Source organism: Hyla sarda, unplaced genomic scaffold (genome assembly GCF_029499605.1).
Source record: "Hyla sarda isolate aHylSar1 unplaced genomic scaffold, aHylSar1.hap1 scaffold_1046, whole genome shotgun sequence".
Taxonomy (NCBI): domain Eukaryota; kingdom Metazoa; phylum Chordata; class Amphibia; order Anura; family Hylidae; genus Hyla; species Hyla sarda.
Window position 1 is genome coordinate 34,845 of NW_026607665.1, and position 11,462 is coordinate 46,306.

Consider the following 11,462-nt stretch of genomic DNA (forward strand, 5'->3'; position numbering starts at 1 on the left):
ACCCCTAACACTAATCCTAAACTCTAATCCTAAACCCTAATCCTAAACTCTAATCCTAGCCCCCTAATCCTAGCCCCTAATCCTAATCCCTAACACTGATCCTAAAAACTAATCATAACCCCCTAATCTCAATCCCTAACACTATTCCTAACACCTAATACCTACAGTCTAGTCAAGAATCTACAGTCTGTTACAAGTATAATTAGTGCCAGCAAGCTGCTGGGTCCTTCCTTGTTCCTGGCCAACTCTCTGGGATTCTGGCCGAGCTGTAGAGACTATAACAACTGTCTGACCTCAGTAAAGCCTCCATTAAACCATAACCCGGTTGTGCACTCTCATTTCACTGCCTAGCCATTGGGATAGTGGAGATATCATTTGGGTGGTTCCCGATACCCCCCCCCAAAAAAAAAAAAAAAAAATAAATAAATAAATAAATAAATAAATAGACACTCTGGCGTAACGAACATTAGGGGTTAATAACACCTTGCCCCTGGGGTTAATACCATCCACTTACACCACTACACCCCGTGGTCCTGCCATTTATTGTGGCTCACCACACTACCACTAGAGTGGTTCCTATGCTTCCTGGCTGACCAAAACATCAGCCAGGAACCATAGTAACTTAGAAGTGGTCTGTGGTCACCACCTGCAGAACCACTTCTTTACTGGGGGCATCTTGCTAATTACCTACAATGTCCATCTGTTGTCTGTTCCATTTGCACAACAGCATGTGAAATTGATTGTCAATCAGTCAGTGGCATGTAGTTTCCCCCCCCAACCCCTCCCCAACATTAATGTACAGGGTACATTAACACGGGCGGGGGTTTACAGCAAGTTTCCCGCTAAAAGTTTGAGAGAAACACACTGTAAAACACTACACTTCACTAACCCAAAATAAAGAGTAAAACACTACATATACTCTACACCCTTACACTGTGCCCCCCCCCCCCCCAAATAAAAAAATAAAAAAAACATCTTTTAAGTCAGATTTTCCAAAACGGAACCTAGAGCTGTTGCATAATAACAACTCCCGGTATTGCCCGACAGCCATTGACTGTTCAGGAATGTTGGGAGCTTTGCAACAGCTGGAGGCACCCTGTTTGGGGAAAACTGACATACAGTATTTTTGGTGGAGGAAGCAAGTGTAATGCTTGCATCCAGGTCCACCTCTATGAAAATCCCTAATTTAGGCCTCAAATGCACATGGCGCTCTCTCACTTCGGAGCCCTGACGTATTTCAAGGCAACAGTTTAGGGCCACATATGCGGTATTTCCGTACTCGGGAGAAATTGCGCTACAAATTTTTGGTGGCTTTTTCTCATTTTACCCCTTATGAAAATGTAAAGTTGGGGTCTACACCAGCATGTTAATGTAATTTTTTTTTTTTTTTTTTGTATAACTGTTTATTTAAAGAATTTTGTATTTTAATACAGAAGAAAAATACGACATATGTACAGTGAGTATACAATATATAAAGCAAAATTTGCAACCTTATATATAAAGGAGAAACACTGTCGAGATGAAGGAGGAGGAGAGAAAGGGAAAGAAAGTAAAATTAAAAGAGAAATAATTATGAAATAAAAAATTAAAATTAAAAATAAAAGAAAGAATATAAAATAAAGAGAGAATATTGCATGGCCATGGCGCATCAGTGGTTATTCAGAGAATCATCATAATCCTCCCAAAGCCTCCATATCTTCTGAAAGAAGTGTAATTTTTTTTTTTTTTTTTTTTTACACCAACATGCTGGTGTTGCCCCATACTTTTAATTTTCATAAAAGATCAATGGAAACAAAGAACCCCAAAATTTGTAACACACTTTCTCCCAAGTATGGAAATACCCCCATCTGGGGGCGCACAACAAGGCTCAGGAGTGAGAGTGCACTATGTGCATTTGAGGCCTAAACTGGTGATTTGCACAGGGGTGGCTGCTGATTACAGCGGTTCTGAAATAAACGCAAACAAATAAACACCCACATGTGACCCCATTTCAGAAACTTCCCCACTTATGGAACGTAACAAGGAGTTTAGTGAGCATTTACACCCCACAGGTGTCTGACAGATTTTTGGAACAGTGGTCCGTGAAAATGACAGCCCACTGTTACAAAGCCCACTGTTACAAAGATCTGTCAAATGCCAGTGTGATGTAAATGCTCACTGTACCCCTTTTTTTATGTTCCTTGAGGGGTGTAGTTTTCCAAATAGTATGCCATGTGGGGTGCTTCTCGCTGTTCTGGCACCATGGGGGCTTCCTAAATGAAACATGCCCCCCAAAAACCATTTCAGCAAAATTCGCTTTTCATAAGCCCATTGTTGCTCCTTCCTTTCTGAGCCCTCTAGTGCACCCGCAGATCACTTGAGGAATTTCCTTACTCGAGAGAAATGGGGTTTTGGGGGACATTTTAACCTATTACCCCTTATGAAAATGAAAAATTTGGGGTGACATAAGCATTTTAGTAAAAAGAATTACATTTTTCATTTTAACGTCCAACGTCAAACACTTGTGGGTTGTTAAGGCTCACTGTACCCCTTGTTATGTTCCTTGAGAGATTAAGTTTCCCAAATGGTGTGCCATGTGGGGTGTTTTTCACTGTTCAGGCACCATGGGGGCTTCCTAAATGAGACATGACCCCAAAAACCATTTCAGCAAAATTTGCTTTCCAAAAGCCCAATGTCCATCCGTCCATTCTGAGACCTCTAGTGCACCCGCAGATCACTTTACATCCACGTTTAATATATTTCCTTACTTGAGAGTAATGGCGTTTCAAATTTTGGGGGATATTTTCACCTATTACCCCTTGTGAAAATAAAAAATTTGGGGTAACATCAGCATTTTAGGTAAAAAAATATATTTTTTTTCATTTTCACGTCCAACTTTATTGAAAATTTGTCAAACACCTGTGGGGTGTTAAGGCTTACTGTACCCCCTGTTACGTTTCTTGAGGGGTGTAGTTTCCAAAATAGTATGCCATGTGGGGTGTTTTTTGGTGTTCTGGCACCATGGGGGCTTCCTAAATACGACATGGCCACCAAAATCTATTTCAGCAAAATTGCACTACAAATTTTTGGTGGCTTTTTCTCCTTTTACCCCTTATGAAAATGTAAAGTTGGGGTCTACACCAGCATGTTAGTGTATTTTTATTATTTTTTTATACCTCATATGTGGGCGAAAAATGCTCTGCGGGCGCACAACAAGGCTCATGAGTGAGAGTGCACTATGTGCATTTGAGGCCTAAACTGGTGATTTGCACAGGGGTGGCTGCTGGTTACAGTGGTTCGGAAATAAACGCAAACAAATAAACACCCACATGTAACCTCCCACTAATGGAACGTAACAAGGAGTTTAGTGAGCATTTACACCCCACAGGTGTCTGACAGATTTTTGGAACAGTGGTCCGTGAAAATGAAGAATGTAATTTTTCATTTGGACAGCCCACTGTTACAAAGATCTGTCAAACGCCAGTGGGGTGTAAATGCTCACTGTACCCCTTTTTTATGTTCCTTGAGTGGTGTAGTTTTCCAAATAGTATGCCATGTGTTTTTTTTTTTTTTTTTTTTCGCTTTTCCGGCACCATGGGGGCTTCCTAAATGAAACATGCCCCCACAAACCATTTAAGCAAAATTTGCTTTCCAAAAGCCCAATGTTGCTCCTTCCCTTCTGAGCCCTCTAGTGCACCCTCAGATCACTTTCATCCTCATATAATATATTTCCTTACTCGAGAGAAATGAAGTTTCAGATTTTGGGGGACATTTTAACCTATTACCACCAAAATTTGGGGTAACAAGCATTTTAGTAAAAAAATTTACATTTTTCATTTTCACGTCCAACTTCCACGCAAAGCTGTCAAACACCTGTGGGGTGTTAAGGCTCACTGTACCCTTTTGTTATGTTCCATGAGGGGTGTAGTTTTCAAAATAGTATCCCATGTGGGGTGTTTTTGGCTGCTCTGGCACCATGGGGGCTTCCTAAATGTGATATGCCCCCAAAACACCATTTCAGCAAAATTTGCTCTTTAAAATACCATTGTTGTTCCTTCTCTTCTGAGCCCTCTAGTGCACCCACAGAGCACTTTACATCCACATATGATGTATTATCTTGCTCGAGAGAAATTGGGTTACAAATTTTGGGGGACTTTTTCTTCTTTTACCCCTTGTAAAAATAAAAAATAAAATATGGGTCTACAAGAACATTTTAGTGTAAAAAATGCAGACTTTGATTTTTCTCCTCCACTTTGCTGCTATTCTTGTTAAACACCTTGTTAAAGTAGAATATGTCATGTAAAACCAATCTCGGAATCAGAATGAAAGGTAAAAGCATCTCAGAGTTATTAATGCTTAAAGTGACAGTGGTTAGAATTGCAAAAAATGCTGATTTGGAGTTACATTGTGTTATTTGAGTGTTCCCTTTATGTTTCTGAGCTGTGTAGTTCTTTGCTTTTGGGATGAAATGAACATAAGAGAACTGATGAAGCAGATTGCCTCACACTATTGTGCCTAACACATGAGATTCCACTTATATCCCTCCAAGTAAACAGGTACCAGTCCATTAATCTAACAGATTTGAAAAACTGGAAGCGCCTGGAAATGTTTTAGATCTAAAAGTTATCACAAATATCATCCGGTCTGGATGAAGCCTCAGAAGCATTTACTGCATTCACAATGAGGACTGAATCCATCAGCCTCATCTCCTTCCTCTGGGGACCTCTAGTGGTGGTTTGTAGTATAGTTTCCATCTGTCTTCACGTAAACTCACTGCCAATCTTCATATCCTATTAACCCCTGCAGTGACCTTTCAGGTGTTTTGTCTTTGATCAGTTCACTTTGTTGTTACATCAGTAATTATTCTATTTAGAAACATTATAATTGAGGCTTTGAAGCGCTAATATTAATCATCTGAACAGAATAGAAAAAATATATAGTTTCCCACCGAGATCTCTCCTGTATCGACGGGCTCCCGGTCGGCGGCTGTAACCATCAGTCTGTGCACACGGTTGGTTCCCTGTGTTATTTCATACATTTTATCCTACAGCCCAGTACACACTACTGATCTCCGCACAGCAGCTTTATCCCCTGTACATCTGATCAGAGGAGCCGCATCATCTATTTACTGGATGTTTTATTAATGATTTGTATTTCTGCCTTTTACCATCCAGTGATCCAGTTGTATTTTACCCCTTTTATTTGTTCTCTATTTTTATTACATTGTACATTTATTGTTTATGTGGATATATAAGAAAGTTACTGTCAGTTCTAGTCCCAGGAAGATCTCATCCCCCATAGACCCCCGATCACACCCAGCAGATTATTACCGCAATAACAATCAGGGGCCGGAGGTCTAGGAGAGAATTTCCCGGACGACCTCTGCAAATCTATAAACGATCAGGTATAATCTCCGTCCATCGTCCTCTCTTCTCACTTTATTCTATCACATTTTATATGGATGAAGAGTAAAAGATCGGGAGAAGCGATCAGCAAGATCGGGAAATCACTGTCCACGAGGAGCCGATAGATACACAATGAACACAAAGTATGGAGCTATAGCTCCGCCCCCAGGTGGCAACAAACGGTTAAATCATTGTTAACCCTTCAGTGAACGCGGTATTTTTTGGTCGTAACAATTTCTGCTCTTTGTTCCCTAACAATCCTCTCTCCTAGACCTCCGGCCCGATTGTTACTGCGGTAATAATCTGCTGGGGGTGATCAGGGGTCTATGGGGGATGAGATCTTCCTGGGACTAGAGATGGCGCAGACCCTGCCTGTAATGTGTCTGATCGATTGTTTCCTGCCCAGTCTGTCTGCGATCAGATCTGATGGTGGGAATATGTATACAGGACCGAACCGATAAGAGATCTGATCGTATCCGGGAGACACAAGGACCTGAATCTCACAATTTGTATAGATGTCCCGGCATCTAAACGGAACCGCAGAAAAGCTACGGGAATCCCGGCGATACCGATCACCACTGTGATACCGATATGTCCGGTCAGTGCAGGAGACACAAACCCCAGACCCGAGACACAATTACTTATTCTGGCATTAACGTATATATACGGTGCTGATGTAACCAGCAGCCAGATTATGAATCACAGACCGCGATCCCGGAGCAGCACAATATGTACAGTATAAAGCGGCTGCACTGGTATAAACTCGGCCACAAAGAGAATAAAGCTAATTCTAGCAGATAGAAGCTCCAGCTCTATTATAGACAATGTGGCGGCTCTTAGAAGAGCCTTTGGGGTGACAGCAGGAGGCGGAGCAGGTTACTTGGCGCTGGTGTACTTGGTGACGGCCTTGGTGCCCTCGGACACGGCGTGCTTGGCCAGCTCTCCAGGCAGCAGCAGGCGCACGGCGGTCTGGATCTCCCGGGAGGTGATGGTGGAGCGCTTGTTGTAGTGAGCCAGGCGGGAGGCTTCCCCTGCGATGCGCTCGAAGATATCGTTGACAAAGGAGTTCATGATGCCCATGGCCTTGGAGGAGATGCCGGTGTCAGGATGGACCTGCTTGAGCACCTTGTACACGTAGATGGCATAGCTTTCCTTCCTGGTCTTCCTCCGCTTCTTGCCGTCCTTCTTCTGAGTCTTGGTCACGGCTTTCTTGGGGGCTGGTGCAGACTTGGCGGGATCAGGCATAATAATCACTCACAATCCTTCTTCACTAGAACAGAGAGAATAATGATGCTTCCTCCTCCCACCGCAGCCGTATTTATATGCAGCCCATGCAAATAAGAAATGCTGTCTGCTCACTGTTCTACTGGAGGAGCAAATCATGTGACCTGTGGGAGTGTCATTAGCCCCGCCCAGTGAATGATTTATTGGTGTTTCTTCAAGTCTCGTCACCATTGGTCGGATTCACATCTACCCAATCACAGGAGCCGGAGGGCGGAGCAGAAACATATAAAAGGCAGCAGAAAGAGAATAACGGTGACATCTCGGAGGAAATTCTCTTGTACTTTTAGAATTCACTTATCATTATGTCTGGACGCGGCAAACAAGGAGGGAAGGTTCGGGCCAAGGCAAAGACCCGCTCATCCCGGGCAGGACTCCAGTTCCCCGTCGGTCGTGTGCACAGGCTCCTCCGCAAAGGGAACTACGCCGAGAGGGTGGGCGCCGGTGCTCCGGTCTACCTGGCCGCTGTGCTGGAGTATTTAACCGCTGAGATCCTGGAATTGGCCGGTAATGCCGCCCGGGACAACAAGAAGACCCGCATCATCCCCCGTCACCTGCAGCTGGCCGTGCGCAATGACGAGGAGCTGAACAAGCTGCTGGGTGGGGTGACCATCGCCCAGGGAGGCGTCCTGCCCAACATCCAGGCCGTGCTGCTGCCCAAGAAGACCGAGAGCAGCAAAGCGGCCAAGAGCAAGTGATCACCGCTTATCCCAGATCATCCCGAACACCAAAGGCTCTTCTAAGAGCCACCACATTGTCTCCTACAGAGCTGGCTCCGCTGATCTTGTCTAATAAGGATTAGATTTCTTATGACATGTTCTTTATACAGGGGTTATAGTAGAACTGAAGTTTCTTTCATTAACAGTGTGAGACGGATTGGACACCTTCACTTCTGTTTTTCGGCTCTTTAAAAAAAATCTAAAGAAAACTGTTCCTATAGCAGAATGTGACCCTCCGGACAAGGACAGTTTCCTGCTCACTCCATCCCCGCTACCCTCACTAAGAGGGACGGGTACAGTTTCTACATATGGATTTTTGGGGTGCAGCCAGCCTTTCCCCCGCGCCGCACTTATGCCATCTGCCACCTACCTGTTCTAAGACTACAACTCCCACAGCATGCACTTACAGTGGGGGACATGCTCGGGGTTGTGGCACTTACAGTGGGGGACATGCTGGGGGTTGTGGCACTTACAGTGGGGGACATGCTGGGGGTTGTGGCACTTACAGTGGGGGACATGCTGGGGGTTGTAGCACTTACAGTGGGGGACATGCTGGGGGTTGTAGTCTTAGAACATGTAGCGGGCAGAGGGTGGATTTGCGGCGCAGGTGGGAGAATGCTGAATGTTGTTCTGTTTGTGGTAAACGAGACTGATCGGAGCTGATCTGCCGGTAATGTGATCTCTACGGTGGGGAGTAGCGGATTATTACAGCAGGAAGATCCCCTGAAATATTGTTACATATAATCTGTTGGCTGTAATCTCCCCATGGAGTATAACCCCCATCATTACACGTTTAGGGAAATGATTCATCCCCTTACCCTCTGTCTGTAGAAGGCTCCGCCCGCACATCATGTTAGAGATCATCGCTCTGTAGAGACTTCTCCGCATCAGCCTCACTAGCGTCTTCTTGTCTCTATCTTATACAGCAGGAGGCCGCGGCTGTAACACATAACCTGTCCCTACTGCACAAGTCATATAGTTGTTAGATGTATTAGTTATTATTATATTATTTTTAATATTTTGCAAACACAATCAGACAAGGACATGCAGAATACATTCATACAAAAGTTATTCTACCATTTTTATTACTAGCAGAAGTCCCACACTGAATGAGGATTGGTTGATGAGGTCACATGATCTGTTCCGGCCAATTAACAGATACTTTCCCATTACTGTCAATCTTAATAAGCAATTAGAACGTTCTCTGCTCAATTATAGAGAAACATTCTAATTGCTAATTGAGATTGACAGTTAGGGAATAGTATCCGCCTATTGGCCAGAACAGATCATGTGACTTCATCAGCCAATCCCCATTCAGTGTGGAACATATTAAGATTTGCCCGAGATGAATACGGAACTATAGTGAATGGAAGAAGGATTTGTGCCGATCTTTCTGGTCACTTACCTGACTGTGTGTACAGCCGCCTCCCTTTTATAATTCGGAATATATGACTAGTGTTGCTCGCGAATATTCGCAATTCGAATATTATTCGCGAATATCGCATATTCGCGAATTCACGAATTTCGCGAATATAGCGCTATATATTCGTAATTACGAATATTCGTTTTTTTTTTCTTACAGTACAAATCACAGTGATCATCCCTCTCTGCTTCCAGCTTGTGTGGTGTAAAGAACGCTGTAATACTACTGTGTGAGACTGGCGTGCGATAATTCGCATATGCGAAACTTAGCATATGCTAATTTTCGTGTATGCGAATTTTCCCATGTACTAATTTCCGCATACGCGAATTTTCGCGTATGCTGATTTTCCCGTGCGCTAATTTTCGCATACGCGATTTTTCGCATGTGCGAAAATAAAACGAGGATATAACGAATATGCGAATATATGACGAATATTCGTCCATATATTCGCGAATATTCGCGAATATTCGCGAATTCGAATATGGCCTATGCCGCTCAACACTATATATGACCCCAATAATACACATGAACCCCCGGTGTCATACGGGTAATGTACAAGCAGTTCCTGTAATGGAGAAACAAATGACAATAGGAACCTAGAGACCATCAGTTACTAGACAAGGGATCCGGAGATATAATAGGAGACAGTATAGATAGGACCTCATTATAGAGATGGCGCCCCCTATACTGTAGCCTTCTGTGTGTAATAGAAGCTCCTGGACACATCAGATCTCCAGCCGCCTCACTCGGTACATGGATACACCGGGACTGGCTTTATACAATGACCGGAAACAATCGCTGACCCGTCCTCGTTATTACAAGGAGGGAGAGGACGGGACAGAATCAAAGAGCGGGAAACTCAAACCCCCGGAGAGGAGCCAAAGAGCGGTCAGTATCCGGCTATAGAACCGCTGGTTATTTTCCCGTTCATTCTACGGGATCAATAGGGGGCGCTGTCCTGTTGGTGGTTAATTACAGAATGGTGTCGGCTAGTAATGTATTCTCCGCAGTGTACAGTGTTAGTACAGAACTCCCGGGCAGCGATCATAATCAGGGCCATGTAATGTTACATTCTACGGTCCCTCCACATGTTCAGGGGAAGGAGTCTCCACATCCTATTATATTCATGGCTCTATATAGAATCACATCACCTCCCACCCGAACTGCTACTAGTTTCCCTGTCACTATACACATCGGCCAATAGTCATCTATATGACAGGACACAACTCGGGCCATTGATATTAAGTCCTAGTAAATCCCCAAAACGGGTTCTCTCCTTATACAGCTTCTATAGCCCTTTCATCCCAACCACGTTAACTATAGAGATAATAGATTATAATAGAAATAATAGACCACTACGACAGATACACAGCAGTGCAGACACAGGGAACTCTAGCTTTTTCCATAGAACATGTGGGCGGCTCTGAGAAGAGCCTTTGGGTTGATGTGATGGAGCCGAGTAGAAGCAGAATTAACCTCCGAAGCCGTAGAGAGTGCGGCCCTGGCGCTTGAGGGCGTACACCACGTCCATAGCGGTGACGGTCTTCCTCTTGGCGTGCTCGGTGTAGGTGACGGCGTCACGGATGACGTTCTCCAGGAAGACTTTCAGGACACCGCGAGTCTCTTCATAGATGAGGCCGGAGATGCGCTTTACACCTCCCCTGCGAGCTAGACGGCGGATGGCAGGCTTGGTGATGCCCTGGATGTTATCCCGGAGCACCTTCCTGTGCCGCTTGGCTCCGCCCTTACCGAGACCTTTTCCTCCTTTACCGCGTCCAGACATCTTCTCTATGAAGCGAGTAGACTGCAAGATATCGAGTGCGGCAGAGTCCGGCTTATATAGCACAGGAGCGGACCGAGAACAATGACGACTTCCGGGGCGTTTATTTTATTGAATTTACATTCCTGGCTCCTCCCTCTCCCTCCGCTGATTGGCTGAACACTGTAACGGTCCCTATTTTGAATCTCCCGCTCCTTCTACATTACTCGCAGCTATTAGTTTGCGGCTGGTTACTAATCCGATCCTTCTCAAAATGTAACGAATAATCTTTAGGAGATCTGAGGAGCAGTCAGTCGTCTGCAAGATTTATATTACCAGCGATATCGGCGAGAATCCGGCCAGTGTAGAATAAAGAGGAAAATCTACAGAACACCGTGAGCAGCTGCATTCATGTTACCCGTCAGGTTCAGGTGTTTGCGCACAGCAGAGAAGCAGATAGCGCTTCTGGTCGGTGAGATTCGGTATTGTACAGATCACAGGGGAAATGATTTATATACAATCGATGAGGCGATTATATTGAGTCCCTAGAAGGTGGGATCAATCCCCCCGCTCTTTATACTCAGAGGATCTGTCGGTACCGGGCAAAATGGCGACAGCTCCGGGTATTACAGCAGCGGTTCTAGCACGAGGAGCGATGTGAGGGCTTCTGATTAGGTCACTAGGGCTGCTATACACTGAAAGAGTTAATAGACCGCCAGGACAGGACAATGGAGGGATTTAGAAGTGATTTTGTGGCTGAGAAGGAAACATCATAGTGGTGTCTATTAGCGGGACATGCACCGCTGCTGCCTCTACCAGGGATTAAAAGAAAAGCACATTTGGATCGTCCACCAATATTAATATTTTAGGCAATGAAAGGGTTAAGATGACAGGAA

The 11,462-nt window shown here is 44.5% G+C and overlaps 1 protein-coding gene across 1 annotated transcript; it reads left to right on the plus strand.

The window, feature by feature from the left end:
- Positions 1-6,970: 6,970 nt before the first annotated feature.
- Positions 6,971-7,403, plus strand: LOC130299330 (histone H2A type 1). The gene has a single exon (XM_056551425.1). It carries the CDS (start codon positions 6,971-6,973, stop codon positions 7,361-7,363), a length of 393 nt encoding a protein of 130 aa, XP_056407400.1. The 3' UTR covers positions 7,364-7,403.
- The last annotated feature ends 4,059 nt before the right edge of the window (positions 7,404-11,462 follow it).

Bases quoted from the DNA above. Each gene is read 5' to 3' on its own strand.
- LOC130299330 (XM_056551425.1), top strand. From the start codon at position 6,971: ATGTCTGGACGCGGCAAACAAGGAGGGAAGGTTCGGGCCAAGGCAAAG.